This window comes from Ranitomeya variabilis, chromosome 8 (assembly GCF_051348905.1).
Source record: "Ranitomeya variabilis isolate aRanVar5 chromosome 8, aRanVar5.hap1, whole genome shotgun sequence".
Lineage (NCBI taxonomy): Eukaryota > Metazoa > Chordata > Amphibia > Anura > Dendrobatidae > Ranitomeya > Ranitomeya variabilis.
Window position 1 is genome coordinate 27,821,206 of NC_135239.1, and position 26,845 is coordinate 27,848,050.

Genomic DNA, 26,845 nt, shown 5'->3' on the forward strand with positions numbered 1-26,845 from the left:
GCGGTCCCCCTCTGCCCACCGGCCCCCATACGCCAGTCACGGCTGTAATGCCCTGATGGCAGCCCTGGTGATACTGTCTGCTAAGCTGTGCATCTAATCCTATCGTGTGATACTATCTGCTGAGCCGTGTATCTAATCTTATCCTGTGTGATATTATCTGCTGAGCCGTGTATCTAATCGTATCCTGTGTAATACTGCTGCAGGCTGCTTGTGTTCTGTGTACCTGAGCCTGACTGCGTCCGTCCTCCCAGCACCACCCCGCTCTGTTCACTTGCTGCAGGACGGCTGCGCGTATCCTCGGTGATATACGGTAGCGGTAGTTCCGGGTTCTTTCTTCCTGGGATGCTCGGTGATCTGGGGCCGGAGGTGAGCTCTGTGCTGACTCTGTACATACGCGGCCTGTGGATGTGACACGCTGATCCCCTGCCCCGTGTATAGTCCCCCTCACCCCTCCATAGATATGTATGGTCCAGAACCCCAGCACCTGTATGATGTGCCTGCCCTGCACAATGGCAGCCACTACAGATCTGCATCCACCATGTCCTCCCTGTGGGGTCTATGCAATCTGTGCAGTGCTCAATGACGTCCCCTATAGATCTGTGCAGTGCTCAATGACATCCCCTATAGATCTATGATCTGCGCCGTGCTCAATGACATCCCCTATATATCTGTGATCTGTGCAGTGCTCAATTATGTCCCCTATAGATCTGTGATCTGTGCAGTGCTAATTGACGTCCCCTATAGATCTGCGCAGTGCTCAATGACGTCCCCTATAGATCTATGATCTGTGCCGTGCTCAATTATGTCCCCTATAGATCTATGATCTGTGCCGTGCTCAATGACATCCCCTATATATCTATGATCTATGCAGTGCTCAGTGATATCCTCTAATAGATCTGTGCAGTGCTCAGTGATGTCCCCTATAGATCTGTGCAGTGCTTAGTGACTTCCCCTATAGATCTGTGACCTGTGCAGTGCTCAGTGATGTCCCCTATAGATCTGTGTCGTGCTGAGTGACGTCTCCTATAGATCTGTGGAGTGCTCAGTGACATCCCCTATAGGTCTGTGCCGTGCTCAGTGACGTCCACTATAGGTCTGTGCCGTGCTCAGTGACGTCCCCTATTGATCTGTGTAGTGCTCAGTGATGTCCCTAATAGATCTGTGATCTGTGCAGTGCTCAGTGATGTCCCCTATAGATCCGTGATCTGTGCAGTGCTCAGTGATGTCCCCATAGATCTGTGCAGTGCTCAGTGACGTCCCCTATAGATCTGTGATCTGTGCAGTGCTCAGTGATGTCCCCTATAGATCTGTGATCTGTGCAGTGCTCAGTGACGTCCCCTATAGATCTGTGATATGTGCAGTGCTCAGTGACGTCCCCTATAGATCTGTTATCTGTGCAGTGATCAGTGATATCCCCTATAGATCTGTGCAGTGCTCAATGACATCCCTAATAGATCTGTGATCTGTGCAGTGCTCAGTGATGTCCCCTATAGATCTGTGCAGTGCTTAGTGACATCCCCTATAGATCTGTGCAGTGCTCAATGACGTCCCTAATAGATCTGTGATCTGTATAGTGCCCAGTTATATCCCCTATAGATCTGTGCAGTGTTCATTAACGTCCCCTATAGATCTGTGCAGTGTTCATTAACGTCCCCTATAGATACGTGATCTGTTCAGTGCTCACTGATGTCCCCTATAGATCTGTGCAAGGTTCAGTGATGTCCCCTATAGATCTGTGATATGTGCAGTGCTTAGTGACTTCCCCTATAGATCTGTGACCTGTGCAGTGCTCAGTGATGTCCCCTATAGATCTGTGTCGTGCTGAGTGACATCTCCTATAGATCTGTGGAGTACTCAGTGACATCCCCTATAGATCTGTGCCGTGCTCAGTGATGTCCCCTATAGATCTGTGCCGTGCTCAGTGACGTCCCCTATTGATCTGTGTAGTGCTCAGTGACAGCCCCTATAGATCTGTGCAGTGCTTAATGACATCCCCTATAGATCTGTGTAGTGCTCAGTGATGTCCCCTATAGATCTGTGATCTGTGCAGTGCTCAGTGATGTCCCCTATAGATCCGTGATCTGTGCAGTGCTCAGTGATGTCCCCATAGATCTGTGCAGTGCTCAGTGACGTCCCCTATAGATCTGTTATCTGTGCAGTGATCAGTGATATTCCCTATAGATCTGTGATCTGTGCAGTGCTCAATGACGTCCCTAATAGATCTGTGATCTGTGCAGTGCTCAGTTATGTCCCCTATAGATCTGTGCAGCCCTTAGTGACATCCCCTATAGATCTGTGCAGTGCTCAATGACGTCCCTAATAGATCTGTGATCTGTGTAGTGCTGTTATGTCCCCTATAGATCTGTGCAGTGTTCATTAACGTCCTCTATAGATCTGTGCAGTGTTCAGTGACGTCCCCTATAGATATGGATCTGTTCAGTGCTTAGTGATGTCCCCTATAGATATGTGCAAGGTTCAGTGACGTCCCCTATAGATACGTGATCTGTTTAGTGCTCAGTGATGTCCCCTATATATCAGTGCAAGGTTCAGTGATGTCCCCTATAGATCTGTGATCTGTGCAGTGCTTAGTGACTTCCCCTATAGATCTGTGACCTGTGCAGTGCTCAGTGATGTCCCCTATAGATCTGTGTCGTGCTGAGTGACGTCTCCTATATATCTTTGGAGTGTTCGTTGACATCCCCTATAGATCTGTGCCGTGCTCAATGATGTCCCCTATAGATCTGTGCCGTGGTCAGTTACGTCCCCTATTGATCTGTGTAGTGCTCAGTGACAGCCCCTATAGATCTGTCCAGTGCTTAATGACATCCCCTATAGATCTGTGTAGTGCTCAGTGATGTCCCTAATAGATCTGTGATCTGTGTAGTGCTCAGTTATGTCCCCTATAGATCTGTGCAGTGTTCATTAACGTCCTCTATAGATCTGTGCAGTGTTCAGTGACGTCCCCTATAGATCTGTGATCTGCGCAGTGTTCAGTGACGTCCCCTATAGATCTGTGATCTGTGCAGTGCTCAGTGACGTCCCCTATAGATCTGTGATCTGTGCAGTGCTCAGTGACGTCCCCTATAGATCTGTGATCTGTGTAGTGCTCAGTTATGTCCCCTATAGATCTGTGCAGTGTTCATTAACGTCCTCTATAGATCTGTGCAGTGTTCAGTGACGTCCCATATAGATCTGTGATCTGTGCAGTGTTCAGTGACGTCCCCTATAGATCTGTGATCTGTGCAGTGCTCAGTTACGTCCCCTATAGATCTGTGATCTGTGCAGTGCTCAGTGACGTCCCCTATAGATCTATGATCTGTGCAGTGCTCAATGACGTTCCCTATAGATCTATGATCTGTGCCGTGATCAGTGACATCCCCTATAGATCTCCAGCATATATCCCTGCTCATACAGGATCCATGTGCCCTCAGTCACCTTTGAATCCCGTGCACCTACCGTATATAGAGCCATACTGTTTATTCTCTGCCAGCACTTATGGGGGCTCACATTAGAGACCCATCAGTTTTTAGGATGGTGTATCCTGAATAATGTTAGTAGGTCATGTGCTCGCTGACCCCTCTTCGCCATATTTCGGGGACTGTTGTTGGATCAGGCGTGTTTCTTATATAGATCAGTAAACAGCTCTGTTAGTCACCTGTAGTGTCAGCGCCGGACACTTGTGTGACACATGAGGGCGTTTCTGTCACCACACTGCCTGGAGCAGGGTGTGATCACATGGACCATGTAGATTGTCAGCTCTTGTGACCCGCTCATTTCAGGTCTGGCAATATACTGGGATGTAATTGGGGTGTGCCTCCACCGTCAAGCGCACCTCCACCATGTATGGCACCTCTACCGTCTAGGGCACCTCTACTGTCTAGAGCACCTCCACCGTCTAGGGCACCTCCACCATCTAGGGCACCTCCACCATGTAAGGCACTTCCAAGGTCTAGGGCACCTCCACCATCTAGGGCACCTCTACTGTCTAGGGCACTTCCACCGTCTAGGGCACCTCTACTGTCTAGGGCACCTCCACCGTCTAGGGCACCTCCACCATCTAGGGCACCTCCACCATGTAAGGCACTTCCAAGGTCTAGGGCACCTCCACCATCTAGGGCTCCTCTACTGTCTAGAGCACTTCCACCGTCTAGGGCACCTCTACTGTCTAGGGCACCTCCACCGTCTAGGGCACCTCCACCATCTAGAGCACCTCCACCGGACACTTGTGTGACACATGAGGGCGTTTCTGTCACCACACTGCCTGGAGCAGGGTGTGATCACATGGACCATGTAGATTGTCAGCTCTTGTGACCCGCTCATTTCAGGTCTGGCAATATACTGGGATGTAATTGGGGTGTGCCTCCACCGTCAAGCACACCTCCACCATGTATGGCACCTCTACTGTCTAGAGCACCTCCACCATCTAGGGCACCTCCACCATGTAAGGCACTTCCAAGGTCTAGGGCACCTCCACCATCTAGGGCACCTCTACTGTCTAGGGCACTTCCACCGTCTAGGGCACCTCTACTGTCTAGGGCACCTGCACCGTCTAGGGCACCTCCACCATCTAGGGCACCTCCACCATGTAAGGCACTTCCAAGGTCTAGGGCACCTCCACCATCTAGGGCACCTCTACTGTCAAGGGCACTTCCACTGTCTAGGGCACCTCTACTGTCTAGGGCACCTCCACCGTCTAGGGCACCTCCACCATCTAGAGCACCTCCACCATGTAAGGCACTTCCAAGGTCTAGGGCACCTCCACCATCTAGAGCACCTCTACTGTCTAGGGCACCTCCACCGTCTAGGGCACCTCTACTGTCTAGGGCACCTCCACCGTCTAGGGCACCTCCACCGTCTAGGGCACCTCCACCATCTAGGGCACCTCTACTGTCTAGGGCACCTCCACCGTCTAGGGCACCTCCACCATCTAGGGCACCTCTACTGTCTAGGGCACTTCCACCGTCTAGGGCACCTCTACTGTCTAGGGCACCTCCACCATCTAGGGCACCTCCACCATCTAGAGCACCTCCACCATATAAGGCACTTCCAAGGTCTAGGGCACCTGCACCATCTAGAGCACCTCTACTGTCTAGGGCATCTCCACCATCTAGGGCACCTCCACCGTCTAGGGCACCTCTACTGTCTAGGGCACCTCCACCGTCTAGGGCACCTCTACCGTCTAGGGCACCTCCACCGTCTAGAGCACCTCCACCATGTAGGGCACCTGTACTGTTTATGGCACCTCCACCATCTATGGCAACTCCACCATGTAGGGCACCTCCACCGTCTAGGGCACCTCCACCATGTAGGGCACATCCTCAATCTAGGTCACCTCCACCATGTAGGGCACCTCTACCATGTAGGACACATCCACAATCTAGGGCACCGACCTATCTAGGGCATCTCCACCAGGTAGGCACCTCCACCATGTAGGGCACCTCCGCCATCTAGGGCATCTCCACCTTTCCCCCCTGCACTTCATGTCTTGTTGATACTTTGTTGACATGTATTCTCATTGTCTTCCTTACAGTGAAGTTTTTTGGGCCCCTTTGCCCCATTTCCTGTGAACGCTGCAGCCATGCAGGACGCCAACAACCCGCGGCGGCTCCTGGCCCACATCCGCTGTGTACTGGAGTGCATCGACTGCTTCCGCCGCGCTGTCCCCCTCCCCGAGGTGCTGTGCTATGTTCCTGGGGAGGTGCTGTACAAGATCTGTAAGGACCCCAGCACCGCGGCCTCCGCCCGCTCCCTGCTCACCGTGTGGGAGGCCCCGGGGTTCTCCAAGCAGAACCTGAAGAAGCTGTCACGTGCCACGGTGGAAGTCCGTAAGGGAAGCTGCATCCGAGCCACGGGGGAGGAATACGGCAACGCTAACGGCCTCTGGGTGAAGCTGGGCAAGGTGCGAATTCACCGCTAATGCCAGAAAACGTGACCCTGGCAGGACACATATAATCCCCTAATCCTGGTGCAGATCTTGTGCCTTATCCTCCGGTCACACCCAGAGCTGCAGTCAGGCTGCCCCCTGCTGGTTCAGTGTCTAATCACAGTACCTTCAGAAGTAGCCAGCAGAATTGTGCATGCAGCTCTGGATGTGACTGGAGTATGTCATTCCGGATCAGTACCGGGTAAAATGAAGCATGTGTAATGCTTCTACCCCAGTACACCAATTGGATGAGCGCTGAGGGCCCCCCTAAGTGGAGTGACAGAGCTTCTTACTCCGGTCTCTTTTCTGCAGGAGCAGATGGAGGAGTATAGAGAGAGCTGCGACCTGGCGGAGGGCTGGGTCCTTCTCTGCAGGCAGGACGAGGGCGGTGACAGGCTGGTCCTGGTCGAGTCGGCCGATAAAGCCTACAGACAGCAGCAGATATTCGGGGTGGACTACAAGCCCCTCAGCAGGTAAATGATAGAATTACACATCACCGGCGAGCGCTGTGCAAAAGTTTTAGGCAGATGTGGAAAAAATGCTGCAAAGCAAAAATGCTTTAAAAAATGGAAGTGTTAAATGCCCAGAAGATCTGGGGTCGGTTCTCCCGGATGTTTGGAACAATCTCCTGCAAGTGACAAGAACACTGACGGCGGCCACCAGATAGGATGGGATTCAGATTTCTCTTTTGTTAATTGATAAAAACAAACTTCTTTATTTGATAGCTTCTTACTCCGCAGAACTTTTTTTTTTTTTTAATTTTTGCACCCGCCTAAAACTTTTGCACAGTTCTGTAGATAAAGCACATCGCTATCCGACAGTTTTCACCCTTTCTTGGTTTGTCTGCAGGTGGGAAGACGTCGTACACACCACATACTCCATGCATCTTGGCAAGAAGCCCCAGATCACCCCGCCGGACGTGGAGGCCGTGCCGAAATTACGGTGAGAACTCATTATACAGGTGCCGGCATTAAACCGTGGAGCGTGGGGGATACGCAGTGAGTGCCGCCATTCCCTCTCCGCAGGTTCATTCCTCCGTCCTGGACGTACGAGTGCGACGAGGATCTGGTTCACTTCTTATACGAGCGCGTGGGGAAGGAGGACGAGAGTTTGGGAAACATGAAGCAGTTTGTGGAGAGCATCAACGTGTCATCGTCCACGGTACGGCTCCGTGACCAAGCCTCTGCTCATATCTATAGACCTTTGCTTCCCCGCCGTCTTTTATTACCCCGCCCTGTGCCAGTAACCAGATGGTCGGACCGTCTGCCAACTGCGAGGTGACACTATAGCTCCGCTCCATATCTGTCAGTGCACAAGTGGCGCCCTCTTCTGGATAAACCTGCCCCCTACCTTCTATACATCCCCCTGCCCAATTCCTGAATGTTGCAGCGTTTGCAAAAACGGAGACCTTGCAAGTTCAATGCAACCCTTGAGGAAGGCAGATGTGGCGAAACAGAGCTGTGCAACAGCCTACAGGGGAGCTATCATGGCAGCCATATTGGTTGTCACCCAGCTTTCCCAGGGCCTGCAGGGCTGATATTTACTGGGATTTTGTTTTAATGGTCAATAAAAAAAATTCCTGACTCATGAAACCTGCCATTACAGGAGGAGAGCAACCTGTCCGCCCTGACTGACGGACAACATGACACCTACTGGGAAAGCGATGGGTCCCATGGGCAACACTGGATCCAGCTGCACATGAAAGAAGGCACCGTCGTCAAGTAAGAGTGGGCAGTGTATACTGCGGGGGGCCTGCAGCGATGGCTTCTGCCACATACAGGCGCCGATTGTCGCAGATAATCCTGCAGATTCATCCGTACCTTTGGACTTCAGAACCTGGCGAACTACAAGTCCCATAGTCACTGGCGGAGCCTGTGTTACTTGTGGGTCATTATTATTATTCGTTTCCCTTCATCGTACAGGAAGATGATGCTGACGGTCGACTCCACGGACGAGAACTACATGCCCAAGCGAGTCGTGGTCTATGGGGGCGAGGGGGAGAACCTGAAGAAACTCAATGATGTCATTATAGAGGAGTACGTATGAGGGGCACAGGCAGGAGTCATTACAGGAGGGCTCGGGGGTCCTTGTTTAATATTGGCCATTTACACCAGATATCTAATTATGTTGGATGTTTGCACCTCGGTGATTACTTCCTATTATTTTTTGCATTGAAAAGTAAAACCTGCAAAAATTCTTCAAAGCAGTTGTCCAGCCTGAGGCTACAAGTCTGCAGTCACTTTCTGCACGCTGTGAGGATTCTACAGTGCCGGCGGCGGACGCGTGACTATAAGTATGTGATCTGCATACACGCGGTCACATGCCGACTAGACGTGCGCAGCCTCGCTCAATGCAAGTCTAGTGGGAATGTAGCCAATAGTTTGCAAATCACATGAGCTCCTGGCACCGGAGAATCATCGCGATGTGAGGATTCACATAGAGTGACTGCAGACTAGTAGCTTAAGGCCAAATGACCCCTCTAAAGAAGTAGTCTCAAGATTGGAAGCTATTCCTTATCCATGGGGTTGGGGATAGCGTCTCGATCACTGGGAGTCTGACCGCTGATCCTGAGAACCGGGGCCTTGTGTGAATGGATCTGTGGTCAGTCATGCGCACCTCCGCTCCATTCATTCTTATGAGAGAGCTGTACTCTGTTTTCGGTTCCCCCATAAGAATGAATGGAGCCGCAGTTTGCCCTGCAGAGTAGCGCTTCTTGGGATCGGTGGGGGTCCCGGCAATTGGGAAGCTATCCATGGATTGGGGATAACTTCCAAACTTTAGAACACCCCAGTAAGTCGACCTCATGAACGGATCCGGGGGGTGGAGTAGGAAACTATTCGTTTTTAGGACCTTTAAGCCTCTTTGACTGATGACCTCGTGATCTTTAGCTTTAGATCCAAATGTGTAATCCATTACCGATCCTGTTGCGTTTACCAGATCCGTAACTTTGTGTGTCCGCCCTCTCTCGGCAGTAGCCTCATCGGAGACGTGTGTGTCCTGGACGACATGACCTCTCACATCCCGGTCATCGAGATCCGGATCACTGAGTGCTTTGGTGAGTGGGTGATCGGGGCAGTGCCGGAGATGGCGGTCCCATCTCATCTCTCATGGCCTGTTATATAAAGGGCCGGTGCCATATCTTCTGCAAATAAAGCGGCATCTCCCCCTGTGCAATTCATTGTTTGGAGACTCTGTGCCTTAGTTCCTACTCTGCTTGCTGTCAGTGAATGAATACCTTCCTCTTTACATCCCCAGTTTGAAAACCAATCCTGACCCAGTCCTGCTCACCCAGCTTTCTTCCTTTGCGGACTGACCAGAGTGATGCATTGTAGCAAACCCTCAGTTGTGAGCGCAGCGCTTGATCAGCGTTTGTTTTTAGACTGTGAGAAACAATGTCCCGGATTACTGTGCAAAAAAAGATCTTGAAAATGCTGAGGAATTGAGGATCCAAGGCCTATTAGTAGGTCACGGTACTTATAGTGCTGGAGGCTTCATATCTGTTTTCTCTGGGGTTTTTTTTGTAGATGAAGGGATTGATGTCCGAATCCGCGGGATAAAGATTAAGTCCTCTAAGGAAAGGGATTTGGGGATGACGGCTGATATGTTTCACCCTCCCAACCTGGTACGATACCCGCGCCTGGAAGCCATTGACCCTGATGTCCTGTACCGGCGAGCCACAGTCATCCAGAGGTCAGAGCACGTGATGCAATGTCTTGGCAGATTTGCTTTATATAAGCCATATTGGTCTCCCTGAAATTATGAGCTTATTCACATGAGCATTTAGGGGCCGTATCTACAGTCCTGGTACATATGGTGCTCTTAGTTCAGGTAAGGAGATCCGGGCGTAACGTGGAACTGATTATGTGACTGCTGTGTAATCAGGTAATTAAAGGGAACCTATGAGTAACACCAAAGGCAGGTCAGTATAAAGCATTATTTATGGTTCCTATAGTGGCACCATCTGCTGCATGATTGGGCGAAAATTAGCTTTTATTGCTACATCAATTAGATTTGCAAGTGCACGAGAAGACGTATCCGCGCACTTGCAGACTACGGCTCTTCTTTGATTGACAGCGGAGACAGAGGCTCTGCTGCAGGTTGACAGCGGAGACAGAGGCTCTGCTGCAGGTTGAGAGCAGAGACAGAGGCTCTGCTGCAGGTTGATAGCGGAGACAGGCTCTGCTGCAGGTTGATAGCGGAGACAGAGGCTCTGCTGCAGGTTGACAGCGGAGACGGAGGCTCTGCTGCAGGTTGACAGCAGAGACAGGCTCTGCTGCAGGTTGATAGTGGAGACAGGCTCTGCTGCGGGTTGATAGCGGAGACAGAGGCTCTGCTGCAGGTTGATAGCGGAGACAGAGGCTCTGCAGGTTGACAGCGGAGACTGAGGCTCTGCTGCAAGTTGACAGCAGAGACAGGCTCTGCTGCAGGTTGACAGCGGAGACAGGCTCTGCTGCAGGTTGACAGCGGAGACAAGCTCTGCTGCAGGTTGACAGTGGAGACAGGCTCTGCTGCAGGTTGACAGCGGAGACAGAGGCTCTGCTGCAGGTTGACAGCGGAGACAGGCTCTGCTGCAGGTTGATAGCGGAGACAGGCTCTGCTGCAGGTTGATAGCGGAGACAGAGGTTCTGCTGCAGTTTGACAGCGGAGACAGAGGCTCTGCTGCAGGTTGACAGCGGAGACAGAGGCTCTGCTGCAGGTTGACAGCGGAGACAGAGGCTCTGCTGCAGGTTGACAGCGGAGACAGAGGCTCTGCTGCAGGTTGACAGCGGAGACAGGCTCTGCTGCAGGTTGACAGCGGAGACAGGCTCTGCTGCAGGTTGACAGCGGAGACAGAGGCTCTGCTGCAGGTTGACAGCGGAGACAGAGGCTCTGCTGCAGGTTGATAGCGGAGACAGGCTCTGCTGCAGGTTGATAGCGGAGACAGAGGTTCTGCAGGTTGATAGCGGAGACAGAGGCTCTGCTGCAGGTTGACAGCGGAGACAGAGGCTCTGCTGCAGGTTGATAGCGGAGACTGAGGCTCTGCTGCAGGTTGATAGCGGAGACAGGCTCTGCTGCAGGTTGATAGCGGAGACAGTGGCTCTGCTGTATATCGTCACTGCTGTTCTAATCTGTCAATCAAGTAGCGTGCACAGAGAGAGGCGCAGAGGAGCCATAGACCGCAGGTACGCTCATGCGCCACCAGTGCACTTTCAGATCTAATTTACAAGCAATAAAAGCCGAATTTCGGCACAATGGCGCAGCAGATGGTGCTGTAATAGGCGCCATTCATAATGTCGTATTCGGCCCCATCCTGCGCTGCCTCCGTTTGTGTTAATCGACAGGCGCCCAATCGAACGATCCGTAAATAGAGAATATTTTATAACCTCTCCCTCCTACAGATTTGTCCGGCTGCTGGACAGCGTCCTCCATCACCTCATTCCCGTCTGGGACCACAGTGTCGGCACTTTTAACCAACTGAAGGTGAGATTCTTGTATCACTGTCCTGACCTGATACTTCTCACAGCTGAGGGTTTGCTTCAGTTGTATCCAGTCTAGTTGATCCTCTCTGAGATTGAATGACATCTATTAGAAAGTTTTTGTTTTCGGGCTCCGGCCCCTTCATCATGTCGTCCCTCTGATTTCAGCACATTAAGCAGTTCCTGCTTCTGTCCAAACGCCGCTGCCCCCTCATCACTCAGTGCCTGAAGGACTCCGAGACCAGCAAGCCCAACTTCATGCCCCGTCTGTATATAAACCGCAGGCTGGCGGTGGAGCACAGGGACAACCCGGCCCTGGACCCCACCTACAAGAAGACCGTCTTCAGCCAGGTACCCGGGGGTCAATGCAGAACAATATGCATGGAGAGCTCGCACAGGGAGGGAAACCCCCACAAGTACATTAATAATTTGCTGACTTTTATATTATTTTTGTACGATCTCTGCCCCCAGGTATATGAAGGCCTGAAGCCCACCGACAAGTCTGAGAAGCCGCTGGATTACCGGTCAGTGCAGGCGCACCTCGTACCTGTACGTTGCATCTCTGCGATGCTCCACCCTGTTCTCCGGAAGTTTTGCAGACTTTTTTTGTGACCTTTTGCTAATCCAGAATTTCATAATCTTGACCCTGATCAGATGTCGGATTAATGGAATTTTACATATTTCTGTTATGACGTGTAGTTCATTATCATGACGCCCCCATTTGTTCCTCCAGGTGGCCGGTGCGTTACGACCAATGGTGGGAGTGTAAATTCATTGCAGAGGGAATCATTGATCAAGGTACGGAGTGCGGATGAGCCTGGGGGTGACCGTGAGGCCTTATGAATTTTACGTTGGGGTTTTATACTGATAAAATTGAGGGCAATAAAAAAATAATCTGATGCAACTTCATCAGGTTTTGCCACCAAAAAACGAAACAAAACCTGATACCTGCGGGTTTTTTTGCAGCATTTTTTGCACCACCCATTGATTTCAATGGGTGAATATCGCTGCAAAAAACTCTGAAAGATGTGACATGCTGTATTTTGCAAAAAGGCAGCTTTTTGACAAAACAGGAAAAAAAACAGGAAATCGCATAGACTTTGCTGATACTGTAAAACGCAGCTGAAAATTTGCAATAAAAAAAGGTTGCAAAAACGCAACGTGTGAACGTAGCCTGACTGTGTGCGAATGTTGGAACCAATCTGATTGAATGTAATAATAGGAAAAATTCCCATAGTGCGGTCCAAAATTCCCCCAAACCAGTATTGTCCATTCAGTATCTTACCTGTTCTGTATGAGGACAAAACCGGTGTGGGGCATCGAAAGGCTGAGGGACCTGTTGCGGGAGGGAAATGCGAGAAGGTTACTCCTCACCAGGGAGGCCTTCTGGATATTTAATTTGGGAACTAGATCCCCGAGGTCTAAACTTGCGCCATTATTAGGAATTCTAATTGTTGTTTTGTTTATATCATTTCATTAAATGTATCCAAATGTGTTTTGTCATTTTTTGCATAGTTTTAAATGTCATGTGACTTTTATTTTATCAGATTCACTCATGGTCATCTTAGGATTGATGGGAAATTTTTCCCATCAGGTTTTGAGGAAGAACCGTGTATAGCGTTCGAATCGCGTCGCCGTGTTGTTTCCTGCTCCTTGATTTAGTCTCACGGATTTTTAAGTCTTTAAATATTTTTTAATATCTACGACCAGAAGCTGGAATATCTTTTGTCTCCTAGGACTGTATCCAACCCCTTTCTAGTTCTGTAACACAAGCATAGCCTTTGTAGCGTCAAAGTGACCTCACCATGGAAATGCATGATAACCCGGTAGTAACCAACAGCCTATTTAATCTAAACGTATACTGACGTACTAATAATGATTTTTTTTTTCTTATTAATAAATTATCCAAAAATTATCCCTTATAGTCATTTATGATCAGGTAGACTGTTCTGTGCAGAAAACTGACTCCATCTGATGGTGTCGCTGTCAGAGGTAACATCATCCTCAGCTACTAAGACACATGATGTAATGTCCATATATTCCGTAACGTTTTCATTCTGTGTGGGGGTTTTCTGCTGAGATTATCATCCCCAGGTATTCCAGCATCTCCAGCAGGCTATAATTCTGTAGTGGTGTCATGCTGTTCAATATTACACTGATTTTAGGGGTGTTTTTATGTTCTACTCCACAGGTGGAGGTTTTCGAGACAGTCTGGCTGATATATCAGAGGAGCTCTGCCCCAGTTCTGCTGATTCTCCGGTGCCACTGCCATTTTTCGTGCGGACTTCAAACCAGGTGAGAATACCTAAAGCTTAATGCCACCTACAGGCCACGTGTTGTAGCTCTGCTGGAAACAGTCAGCAAGCTTGTGGCACTATCTTTACCTGATATTAGCTGCTGGACGCTGGCAGTTGTCAGTCATGGTTGGCACAGTGGTCCCCATGGTGGGCACAGTGGTCCCCATGGTTGGCACAGTGGTCCCCATGGCTGGCACAGTGGTCCCCATGGTGGGCACAGTGGTCCCCATGGCTGGCACAGTGGTCCCCATGGTTGGCACAGTGGTCCCCATGGCTGGCACAGTGGTCCCCATGGTTGGCACAGTGGTCCCCATGGTTCGCACAGTGGTCCCCATGGTTGGCACAGTGGTCCCCATGGTTGGCACAGTGGTCCCCATGGTTGGCACAGTGGTCCCCATGGTTGGCACAGTGGTCCCCATGGTTGGCACAGTGGTCCCCATGGTTGGCACAGTGATCCCCATGGTTTCCACAGTGATCTCCATGGTTGGCATGAGCTGTTATCGATCACGTCATGCCCAGTGCTTGTGATGGAGTAGTTGAGCTCATGGGTCACATCATCTCTGTCTGCCACAATGGCATCGGCCATTTACATGTTATGACTTGTTCTATTCCAGGGGAACGGCACCGGGGAGGCGCGGGATATGTACGTCCCCAACCCATCCTGCAAGGATCTGACAAAGTACAACTGGATCGGGCAGCTGATGGGCGCAGCTCTGAGGGGGAAAGAATTCCTGGTACTTTAGTTCCTCTGTGTGCCGTGGTTCTCTGTCTCTTCCCTTCTCCGCTGACCGCCCTGTGCCCGCAGGTCCTGGCGTTACCCGGACTCATATGGAAGCAGCTGACGGCAGAGGACGTGAGCTGGAGCAAGGATTTCCCGGCCGTCGATTCTCTACTTGTGAGTTCATAGTCTCTGACTATATATCATGTAACATGGCCACCGGTGTGTGGTGCCTGCCCACCCCATCATTGTGTCTGATGTATGACCCCTCTGTGACTAACGCGTAATCATAGTACATGTCCTGACCTGCTGGGGGCGCTGTTTCTCTGCCAGGTGAAGCTTCTGGAGATGATGGAGCTGATGGATAAAGACACGTTTGAGTTTAAGTTTGGAGGAGAACTGACGTACACAACGGTTCTCAGCGACCAGAGAATGGTGGAGCTGGTACCTGGCGGCAGCAACATATCTGTGCGCTACGAGGACCGCCTGGAATTCATCCAAATGGTGCAGAAAGCGCGGCTGGAAGAGAGTAAAGAGCAGGTAAGAGACCAGACGGAGGAGGACGAAGTGTCTGCAGCTCTGCCTCCTCCGGAGCTGCACTCACTATTCTGCTGGTGCAGTCACTGTGTACATACATTACATTACTGATCCTGTATTATACCCCAGAGCTGCACTCACTATTCTGCTGGTGCAGTCACTGTGTACATACATTACATTACTGATCCTGAGTTACATCCTGTATTATACTCCAGAGCTGCACTCACTATTCTGCTGGAGCAGTCACTGTGTACATACATTACATTACTGATCCTGAGTTACATCCTGTATTATACTCTAGAGCTGCACTCACTATTCTGCTGGTGCAGTCACTGTGTACATACATTACATTACTGATCCTGAGTTACATCCTGTATTATACCCCAGAGCTGCACTCACTATTCTGCTGGAGCAGTCACTGTGTACATACATTACATTACTGATCCTGAGTTACATCCTGTATTATACTCTAGAGCTGCACCCACTATTCTGCTGGTGCAGTCACTGTGTACATACATTACATTACTGATCCTGAGTTACATCCTGTATTATACCCCAGAGCTGCACTCACTATTCTGCTGGTGCAGTCACTGTGTACATACATTACATTACTGATCCTGAGTTACATCCTGTATTATACTCCAGAGCTGCACTCACTATTCTGCTGGTGCAGTCACTGTGTACATACATTACATTACTGATCCTGAGTTACATCCTGTATTATACTCTAGAGCTGCACTCACTATTCTGCTGGTGCAGTCACTGTGTACATACATTACATTACTGATCCTGAGTTACATCCTGTATTATACTCCAGAGCTGCACTCACTATTCTGCTGGTGCAGTCACTGTGTACATACATTACATTACTGATCCTGAGTTACATCCTGTATTATACTCCAGAGCTGCACTCACTATTCTGCTGGTGCAGTCACTGTGTACATACATTACATTACTGATCCTGTATTATACTCCAGAGCTGCACTCACTAATGTTTATGAAGAGTCCCTGTAGCAGTTCCTTCGACTTTCCTGCAGTTTGTGTTTAATCATTTGCCACCATGTTTTGTAGACCAACGCCATCCAGGCCGGACTGCTGAAAGTCGTTCCTCAGGCAGTGTTGGATCTTCTCACCTGGCAAGAGCTGGAAAAGAGAGTCTGCGGAGACCCCGAGATCTCAGTGGAGGCCCTAAAAAAGCTCAGTAAGTTTGCCCATGGCTTATGTTTATGGTCTGTGGCGTGTGATCGGTGCTGACGCGTTTCGTGTCCTCTGCAGCTCGCTTTGAGGATTTGGAACCAACAGATATTCGAGTTCAGTATTTCTGGGAGGCGCTAAATAACTTCACAAATGGTGAGTGTCCGCTGCCCGTGGCGGAGTATTAGAGCTGAAGCGCATCGGGCCGAGCACATAGTAACCTCACACTGTCATATGAGAGCTGCTCGTCCTGTACAGAATAATGGGGGGTTTTCTTCTGTTTGTGGTGACATTTGCCCTTCTATATATACACCCGTGGTCTCTAACCTGTGATACCACCCTAGTCATGTCCTTACAGCAGTAGTGGGAATCAACTGACGGTTTTACTGCTGTTTATGGTAAACTGCACCCTCCTTATCTTCTTTCTGCTGGAGCGCACTGCTACTCTGCCTCCCAGCTTCCATGGTTGTTGGATGGCAGTGCACTCCTGAAGACAGACAGTTCGAACTAGCGGCATGGTAGCACCACTGGTCCGAGCTGTGCTGTCTACCATGTTGCTTGCAGGGGCAGCTGTTACCTCTGCAGTATCAGAGGAGCGCACCGCTACTCTGCCTCCCAGCTTCCATAGTTGTTGGATGGCAGTGCACTCCTGAAGACAGATAGTTCGGACTAGCATCATGGTGGCACCACTGGTCTGAACTGTGCTCTCTACCATGTTGTTTGCAGAGGCAGCTGTTACCGCTGCAGTATCAGAGGAGCGCACCGCTACTCTGCCTCCCGGCTTCCATAGTTGTTGGATGGCGGTGCACTCCTGAAGATAGACAGTTCGGACTAGCGGCATGGTGGCACCACTGGTCTGAGCTGTGCTCTCTACCATGTTGCTTGCAGAGGCAGCTGTTACCTCTGCAGTATCAGAGGAGCGCAGACGCACTAAAGCTCCGATCCAGTGATCCGGTCCGCTTAGGAGCGGCCACTCTGAGACGGCAGAGGTAGTCGGTAACTATGGCATTAAAAACTCCTCTAATCTTGAGAACGGAGAGGACTTTTAATAAGGGGTAAATTGCAATGTTGCCTGTTGCAATTTTAACCATTTAAGAACCTTTTTTCCCATTCTTCTGCAAATGTACAACTCCTTTGTTCTTCTCTTAGGGCATGCTGGGGGTGGTAGTTTTACCACGGGCGGTGATCCACAGGGTGTAGATGGCGGGTATAGGCGGTTTGCTACTTTCGTAGTCCTACAAAATGTTCTCGTCTTGTACTTTTTCAGAGGATCGAAGCCGCTTCCTCAGGTTCGTCACTGGGCGCAGTCGTCTTCCCGCGCCCATATATATTTATCCGGATAAATCCGGGTGAGTACGATGGTGCATGCAGGAGATGCCGTCTGGGGTCTCGGCTCGTCTTCCCCATAACCGTGTGATTTCTTGTCCTCAGCTCTGACACTACTGACTCCCTCCCTGAATCCTCCACCTGCTCCAGCACTTTATACCTCCCCAACTACCCCAGGTACAGTATCTGCACGCACCGCCCCGGCTCTGCACATCTGTTATCGCCGCAGTCATGTACCACCATGGAAAGCGGAGGATTCCAGGATCCGTCATTCATTGCTCCTCTCTGTTGTCACGAATAATGCCGCCATCTGCACGAACATGAGCGCCTTTCGTTACTTTCTGCCATTTTTTTTTTTTCAGCGCCAAGATCTGCGAGGAGAAGCTGCGCTACGCTGCGTACAACTGTGTGGCCATCGACACAGACATGAGTCCGTGGGAGGACTAAGATGGCGGCTGATGCGACGCTCGTCCGTGGGGCCGGGAGAACCGCGCTTTATTTATGTTTTTCCTCTATGGACTTTTAATACCAGTAATTGCACCAGAGATGCTTCGCTGACGCCCGGCTCCTGTGCAGACGTCCCGGCGCGGGCTGTGTGTGTCATTTTTTTTTTTGTATATTGCTCTGACTGTATCCGAGAAAATACAAGAACCAAATGTAAACCTGCGTCTGTTATACCCACCTAGAGGGGGCGCCACCTGCAGCATGGCATCTGTGGCTCGGGCTCTTGTTATAAAGGGATTCTAGTATGTCTTCTGTGTCTTACCTTCTATAATGTCTGCAAGCAAATGTAGCCTCACAGCAGTCCTTTCTTGTTCAGTCTCTGCGGAGATTAATGACGGTTCCTAATAACAACTAGCATAGTGAGTGCAGCTCTGGAGTATAATAAAGAAGGTAACTCAGGATCAGTAATGTAATGTACACAGTGACTGCACCAGCAGAATAGTGAGTGCAGCTCTGGGGTATAATACAGGATGTAAATCAGGATCAGTAATGTAATGTATGTACACAGTGACTGCACCAGCAGAATAGTGAGTGCAGCTCTGGGGTATAATACAGGATGTGATTCAGGATCAGTAATGTAATGTATGTACACAGTGACTGCACCAGCAGAATAGTGAGTGCAGCTCTGGAGTATAATACAGAATGTAACTCAGGATCAGTAATGTAATGTATGTACACAGTGACTGCACCAGCAGAATAGTGAGTGCAGCTCTAGAGTATAATACAGGATGTAACTCAGGATCAGTAATGTAATGTATGTACAAAGTGACTGCACCAGCAGAATAGTGAGTGCAGCTCTGGAGTATAATACAGGATGTAACTCAGGATCAGTAATGTAATGTATGTACAGAGTGACTGCACCAGCAGAATAGTGAGTGCAGCTCTGGGGTATAATACAGGATGCAACTCAGGATCAGTAATGTAATGTGTGTACACAGTGACTGCACCAGCAGAATAGTGAGTGCAGCTCTGGAGTATAATACAGGACGTAACTCAGGATCAGTAATGTAATGTATGTACACAGTGACTGCACCAGCAGAATAGTGAGTGCAGCTCTGGAGTATAATACAGGATGTAACTCAGGATCAGTAATGTATGTACACAGTGACTGCACCAGCAGAATAGTGAGTGCAGCTCTGGGGTATAATACAGGATGCAACTCAGGATCAGTAATGTAATGTGTGTACACAGTGACTGCACCAGCAGAATAGTGAGTGCAGCTCTGGAGTATAATACAGGATGTAACTCAGGATCAGTAATGTAATGTGTGTACACAGTGACTGCACCAGCAGAATAGTGAGTGCAGCTCTGGAGTATAATACTGGATGTAACTCAGGATCAGTAATGTATGTACACAGTGACTGCACCAGCAGAATAGTGAGTGCAGCTCTGGGGTATAATACAGGATGTAACTCAGGATCAGTAATGTAATGTATGTACACAGTGACTGCACCAGCAGAATAGTGAGTGCAGCTCTGGAGCATAACACAGCATGTATTAGACATTATATGTAGCTATACCAGGATTATATCGCATACAGTGGAGCTCATAGTTGGACCGGCCCATCTAAGCGTATGCATGGCTATTAGATCACAGTCTTTCCTAATTATCTACATATATTACTATAATTTACTAAAATTATATATGATTTTCTTTCTGCATTCAGAAATTATCCTGATTTGCAGCACTAATTATGATTCCTAAATCTTTGCTCCATCGCTCCCCTGCTGTCCTAAGACCATGTAGTAAAATAGACGTCATTGCAGCATGTTACCAGGAGAGGGCAGCACACTACAAGAGACAATGGAGGAGCCATCTGTGGAGCAAACATCACTAGTACCCATCCTGGGCATTACTGGCGGAGGCGAGACATCATGGACATACTCACCTGGGATTCATTTTAGATATCATCATAAATGGATTTCATCTGCGGAAGTTTAATGGGATATACAGTATTAGTTGTCTTTATTTATATTATTTATTTCGTGGCCTTCGGCTCGACCTCTAGCCATGGCGACTTGATGGATGAAGCTATCGCCAGCATATTCTGCAGCGCTTGTTGCATGTTCTGGGCAGATGGCAGTTCATGTATTGGGAGGCAGGTGGCGCTAGATCTGGTTACTCCATAACCGCAGTCGCACAGTGTGTGTTGTGGTGTCTGTCGCCTTCTGCGTGTGCGGCGGACGTGATGACGTGAGTTTCAGGGTGTTGTGTGAGTCACATGGAGCTGTCAGCACCAGGAGCCGCCGCCGCACACCTGCGAGTCGTTCCCAGAAAACTGCTGCTCTATGAGGTCTGTGGTATAAAGAGAGAAGGACATGTGCGGCTCACATCACACCCCGGGGCCACACACGGCCCACACCCCGGGGCCACGCACGGCCCACACCCCGGGGCCACGCACGGCCCACACCCCGGGGCCACGCACGGCCCACACCCCGGGGCCACGCACGGCCCACACCCCGTGACTGCGCCAGATAGACTATATGGACAAAAGTTTTGGGACATCCCTCTTAAAGGGGTATTCCTCTACTGCAAGGTAAGTATCGATTATTTTTTATTTTACGTTGCATCCTGTTCTCAAAAATAATTTTATGGATGAATGGGTGAAAATTGCTCCTTCCAAAATCTTGTAGAAAATCTTCCCAAACGGCGTGAGCTGTTAACGCTATAAAGGAGAAACTCTGCGGCTCATGTCGTCAACTCGGGCATAGCCACTGAGCTTAGCGATTGTCTGCAGCACTTTTGACATAATATCACTGCTGCAGACAATAACAGACACTGAGTCAGTGGCAGAGACTCGGCGCTGGACCAGGGGAGGGTGAGTAAACTTAAGTTTGGTTGTCTTTTACAACAAACTGTAAACATGGGAAATCCCTTTAAGGTGGAGGTACATATAGTACAGATGAGAGGGGGATAGATAGTAGGTATGAGATGTAGAAATAGGTTAGATCAGGGGCGGACATGTCATTGGTGCAGCTGCACTGGGGTCCGAGAGGTAAGGGGGGTGCATCTACTTCCAAAGCAGGTGGAATAGTGCATTATGAGGAGTTCTAGGACTGTAAAGGGCCCCCATATTGTTCCTGCACAGGGGCCACTCCTGTCTGTGGATTACATACTCCACCATTGGGCGAGTATGAGTTCAGGCATCCGAGCCGGTGACTGCAGATTTTTGCTTCTCTGGTGATTCAGATGTTTATTTTCCGCTGACGCAGAAATCTGGGAGGAATTGAATCTGTATATTTAAACAAGGAAAGTCTTCTGCTGAGAGTCTGGCAAATGCTCAGGATGGCAGAAGAGATAAAAGACTGCAGTAAATACAAGGAGATATCCACATAAAGCAACGCAGACCACCCACCTCCTGACGTCTGTATGTTACAAAGTATCCGCTATCGGCTCTATGATACAATGTATCCACCATAATGGCTCTATGTGTAAAGGTACCTTCACACTGAACAACTTTCCAACGAGAACGACAGCGATCCGTGACGTTGCTGCGTCCTGGATAGCGATATCGTTGGGTTTGACACGCAGCAGCGATCAGGATCCCGCTGTGATATCGCTGGTCGGAGCTAGAAGGCCAGCACCTTATTTCGTCGCTGGATCTCCCGCTGACATCGCTGAGTCGGTGTGTGTGACGCTGATTCAGCGATGTCTTCACTGGTAACCAGGGTAAACATCGGGTTACTAAGCGCAGGGCCGCGCTTAGTAACCCGATATTTACCCTGGTTATCATTGTAAATGTAAAAAAAACAAACACTACATACTTACATTCCGGTGTCTGTCGCGTCCCCCGGCGTCCGCTTCCCTGCACTGTGTCAGCGCCGGCCGGCCGTAAAGCAGAGCACAGCGGTGACATCACCGCTCTGCTTTACGGCCGGCCGGCGCTTACACAGTGTAGGGAAGCGGACGCCGGGGGACAGACAGCGGAATGTAAGTATGTAGTGTTTGTTTTTTTTTTACATTTACACTGGTAACCAGGGTAAACATCGGGTTACTAAGCGCGGCCCTGCGCTTAGTAACCCGATGTTTACCCTGGTTACCCGGGGACTTCGGCATCGTTGGTCGCTGGAGAGCGGTCTGTGTGACAGCTCCCCAGCGACCACACAACGACGAAGCAGCGACACTGCAGCGATCGGCATCGTCTATATCGCTGCAGCGTCGCTTAATGTGACGGTACCTTAAGTAAAGAAAACAATATACAGGTGCTTCTCACTAAATTAGAATATCATCAAAAAGTTAATCTATATCAGTTGTGAAACTCATATATAGAGTCATTACACACAGAGAGATATGTATTTCAAGTGATTATTTCTGTTAATGTTAATGATTATGGCTTACAGCCAATGAAAACCCAAAAGTCATTTTCTCAGTAAATTAGAATACTTTATAACTAAGCCGGAAAATGATTTTAAAATCCAAAATGTTGGCCTACTGAAATATATGTTCAGTAAATGTACTCAATACTTGGTTGGGATTCCTTTTGAGGCTTGGCATGGAGGTGATCCGCCTGTGGCACTGCTGAGGGGTTATGGAAGCCCAGGTTGCTTTGATAGCAGCCTTCAGCTCGTCTGCATTGTTGGGTCTGGTGTCTCTCATCTTCCTCTTGACAATACTCCATAGATTCTCTCTGGGGTTAAGGTCAGGCGAGTTTGCTGCCAATCAAGCACAGTGATACTGTTGTTTGTACACCAGGTATTGGCACTTTTGGCAGTGTGGACAGGTGCCAAGTCCTGCTGGAGGATGACATTTCCATCTCCAAAAAGCTTGTCGGCGGAGGGAAGCATGAAGTGCTCTAAAATTTCCTGGTAGACGGCTGCACTGACTTTGGTCTTGATGAAACACAGTGGACCTACACCAGCAGATGACATGGCTCCCCAAACCATCACTGATTGTGGAGACTTCACACTAGACCTCCAGCAGCTTGGATTGTGGCCTCTCCACTCTTCCTCCAGACTCTGGGACCTTGATTTCCAAATGAAATGCAAAATGTACTTTCACCTGAAAACAACACCTTGGACCACTGACAACAGTCCAGTTCTTTTCCTCCTTGGCCCAGGTAAGACGCTTCTGGAGTTCTCTATTGGTCATCAGTGGCTGACACAAGGAATGTGACACTTATAGCCCATGTCCTGAATACGTCTGTGTGTGGTGGATCTTGAAGCAATAACTCCAGCAGCAGTCCACTCCTTGTGAATCTCCCCAAAATGTTTGAATGGCTTTTTCTTAACAATCCTTTCAAGGCTGAGGTTATTCCGGTTGTTTGTGCACCTGTTTCTACCACACTTTTCGCTTCCTCTCCACTTTCCATTATTATGCTTGGATACAGCACTCTGTGAACAGCCAGATTCTTTATCAATGACCTTTTGTGGATTACTCTCCTTGTGGAGTGTCAATGACTGTCTTCTGGACATGTCAGCAGTCTTCCCCATGATTGTGAAGCTACTGAAACAGACTAAGAGACCTTTATAAATGCTTAGGAAGCCTTTGCAGATTTTTTTTGTTAATTATTCTAATTTACTGAGATAATGACTTAGGGGTTTTCATTGGCTGTAAGCCATAATCATCAACATTAACAGAAATAAACACGTGAAATAGATGCTCTGCTTGTAATGACTCTATATAAACATGACATTCACTTTTTGTATTGAAGAACTGAAATAAATTAACGTTTTTGATGATATTCTAATTTAGTGAGAAGCACCTGTGTATATATACCCTCCTCAACACTGAAACTGCAACACCAAGAGAGAAAAGTTGTGTAATTATGAATAGATAGTTGAATTAATGGCGAAAAATTGAAACTAAATTTCCACTAACATCTCAATGTATTCAGTATGGAGTATGAGAATCATGTCTAGAATTTCCTGCACTTTCAGCCTCGGCAATTAATGGTCGTCTAAGGCTATGTGCACACGTTGCGGATTTTGCTGCGGATCCGCAGCAGTTTTCCATGAGGTGTACAGTGCCATGTAAACCTATGGAAAATAAAATCTGCAGTGCACATGCTGCGGAAAAAAACGCGTGGAAACACTGCGTTGTATTTTCTGCAGCATGTGAATTCTTTGTGCGGATTCCGCAGTGGTTTACACCTGCTCTTCAATAGGAATCCGCAAGTGGAATCCGCACAAAAACCACGGTAAGGCTACTTTCACACTAGTCTGTCAGTATGGGCCGTCGCAAACCGTCGGCCCGACGTACCGACGGACAGTGTGTAAAGTAGCACAACGTGGGCAGCGGATGCAGTTTTACAACGCATCCGCTGCCCATTGTGAGTTTTGGGGAAGAGGGGGCGGAGTTTCAGCCGCGCATGCGCGGTTGAAAATGGCGGACTCGACGCACAAAAAAAGTTACATGGAAGATTTTTTTGTGCCGACGGTCCGCCAAAACACGACGCATCCGTCGCACGACGGATGCGACCTGTGGCCATACGTCACAATGCGTCACTAATGTAAGTCGATGTGGAAAAAACGCATCGTGCGGGCAACTTTGCAGGATGCGTTTTTTCTCCTAAACAACGCATTGTGACGTCCGTCACATGACGCTAGTGTGAAAGTAGCATTAATCTGCGGCAAATCCACAGGTAAAACACAGTGCGGTTTGCCTGCGGATTTTGCAAAAAATCAGCACAGCAATCCGCAACGTGTGCACATAGCCTGAGGAAGATTCTGCTGCAGAATGCACTTGGACGATCATCAAGATCCACTGCTGGCAGCTCCCTGTGCAATTACTGAATCCAAGGGTGGATCAGCACTCAATGAATCAGGGTGGTGCTTGTGGAAAAGCCAATAGTAGATTTCAATAAAGTAGCAGCACTCATGTTCTGGTGAATTTGTCTTTAATTCAGTCAACAGGACGCGTTTCAGTCCGTCCCATTGTTGAAGAAAACTTGGAAACGCGTCCTACCTGTGAAATTACTGCCCAATAACTTCCCAGGTGTGCTTGATAGGAGACAAGTCTGGAGACTCTGCAGGCCATAGGAGCACGTTGAGGCCACGCAGGATGCTCAGACTAAGGCCGGGATCACACATGCGAGAAACACGTCCGTGTCTCGCATGTGAAACCCAAGCTCTGGCGCCGGCACTGTGGAGCGGAGCGTGCGGCCGCATAGGAACACATGGAGCTGCACGCTCCGCTCCGGAGTGCAGGTGCCACAGCTTGCTTTTAACCAGCGAGACTCGGCCGTATCTCGCACCAGTGTGTCTCCGGCCTAACACCAGTAATATGCTGACTGGCGTTGTCGTGTTAATAAGTGGCTCCTGAGACACTCTGGAGAAATGGACGCAACACTGGTTTCATGACCAAATCAGTATAACACCCAGCTGTTAGTGTACCTGGAATGAAGACTACATCTGCATAATAACAGACGCGGATTCTTTACTGTAAGAGCAGTGAGACTATGGAACTCTCTGCCGTATGATGTTGTAATGAGCGATTCATTACTTAAATTTAAGAGGGGACTGGATGCCTTTCTGGAAAAGTATAATGTTACAGGGTATATACACTAGATTCCTTGATAGGGCGTTGATCCAGGGAACTAGTTTGATTGCCGTATGTGGAGTCAGGAAGGAATTTTTTTCCCCAATGTGGAGCTTACTCTTTGCCACATGTTTTTTTTTTGCCTTCCTCTGGATCCACATGTTAGGGCATGTTAGGTTAGGCTATGGGTTGAACTAGATGGACTTACAGTCTTCCTTCAACCTTATTAACTATGTAACTGTGTACAGGGTGGGGCATGTATATGGATACACCTAAATAAAATGGGAATGGTTGGTGATATCACCTCCCTCTTTGTGGCACATTAGTATATGGGAGGGGGAAAACTTTTCAAGATGGGTGGTGACCATGGTGGCCATTTTGAAATCCGCCATTTTGCATCCAACTTTATAAATGGCCCACCCAGGTGTATCCATATAAATGGCCCACCCTGTAGAGGGGTCCAGCTACCATATGTTATGCCCCAACACACCGTAATCCTGGGGGTAGGACTGATGTGACGTTTTCTTGCCCCTTCATGGCATTTCCCACTTCGTCATTGAACAAAACAGCATCGATTCTTCTCGGAACACTCACATAGTCAGCGATTTTGTAGGAATATAGACAGATTGTAGAATATATAGGACGCACCTTAATTTCGACAGCAGAATATAGGAAAAACAGATTTCCTCCGACAGTTAAATGCATCCGATTTTATGCAGAGGAAATAAACGCATTTACGCTACATGTGAACACGGACTAACGGGGAGACGTTACTAATACTTTCTAGGTGGAATGATGAGCCGGACACTTACATTACTGAAAAGAGTTTAGATTTTAGGTTCCCGTTTCGCTCTGGGTGGAGATATCGTGGGCCTGTAGATTAAGGGGTCAGCTGGTCATAGGGGGGGCGCTCTTTTTTCCCCGGACCTGAGCTCTCAGTGAAGGCCCAATGTCTCCTTGTATGATGTTCCCTTAAACACGGCAGGATCTATACCATTTATCAGACAAAGATACACAAATCTCGCCACCCAGCGTGCTGGAAACACATCTGGGCCCGATTGTGTAAATACACACACAATTACCCGTGTGCAGAGGAGCGTACAATTATACAGCGAAAGGTATACAAATACATCTGTCTCTCACACACATAAACACAGACGCACAAATAAGCAGCACGCACAATCCTACAAACATATAGCCCCTGATATACACAGATACAAACAGCCGGACCCCCAGCTCTCCGCAGCTTGGGTGGTCCCCATCTACTGTGGCCCTATCCCTGCAGATGGCACCTTAACCCCTGCATGGCTGAGCCCAGTGCACCGTACGGGGATCGCTGCAGATTGGGACCATTTCAGACTGAGCTCAAAAAAGAGTTTATCTCTTCCTCCAAGTTGTTCGGATCTCTTAGATC

General features: G+C 49.0%; 1 protein-coding gene across 1 annotated transcript; it reads left to right on the forward strand.

The window, feature by feature from the left end:
* The first annotated feature begins 66 nt into the window (after window positions 1-66).
* On the forward strand, window positions 67-18,203 carry HECTD3 (HECT domain E3 ubiquitin protein ligase 3). Its single transcript, XM_077277112.1, has 22 exons — window positions 67-366; window positions 5,531-5,899; window positions 6,236-6,396; window positions 6,773-6,865; window positions 6,949-7,084; window positions 7,529-7,644; window positions 7,846-7,959; window positions 8,896-8,978; window positions 9,448-9,613; window positions 11,302-11,383; window positions 11,548-11,730; window positions 11,851-11,903; window positions 12,113-12,177; window positions 13,571-13,674; window positions 14,291-14,410; window positions 14,482-14,571; window positions 14,728-14,934; window positions 16,003-16,132; window positions 16,207-16,281; window positions 17,393-17,474; window positions 17,557-17,628; window positions 17,814-18,203. Exons 2-22 carry the CDS (start codon window positions 5,579-5,581, stop codon window positions 17,896-17,898), a joined length of 2,538 nt encoding a protein of 845 aa, XP_077133227.1. The 5' UTR covers window positions 67-366; window positions 5,531-5,578; the 3' UTR covers window positions 17,899-18,203.
* Window positions 18,204-26,845: the final 8,642 nt, after the last annotated feature.

Excerpts from the sequence above, each read along its gene's own strand:
- HECTD3 (XM_077277112.1), top strand. The coding sequence starts at position 5,579 with ATGCAGGACGCCAACAACCCGCGGCGGCTCCTGGCCCACATCCGCTGT. Across the intron at positions 11,904-12,112 it reads GAGAAGCCGCTGGATTACCG|GTGGCCGGTGCGTTACGACC; the intron begins GTCAGTGCAGGC and ends TTGTTCCTCCAG. Across the intron at positions 14,411-14,481 it reads TGAGGGGGAAAGAATTCCTG|GTCCTGGCGTTACCCGGACT; the intron begins GTACTTTAGTTC and ends CTGTGCCCGCAG.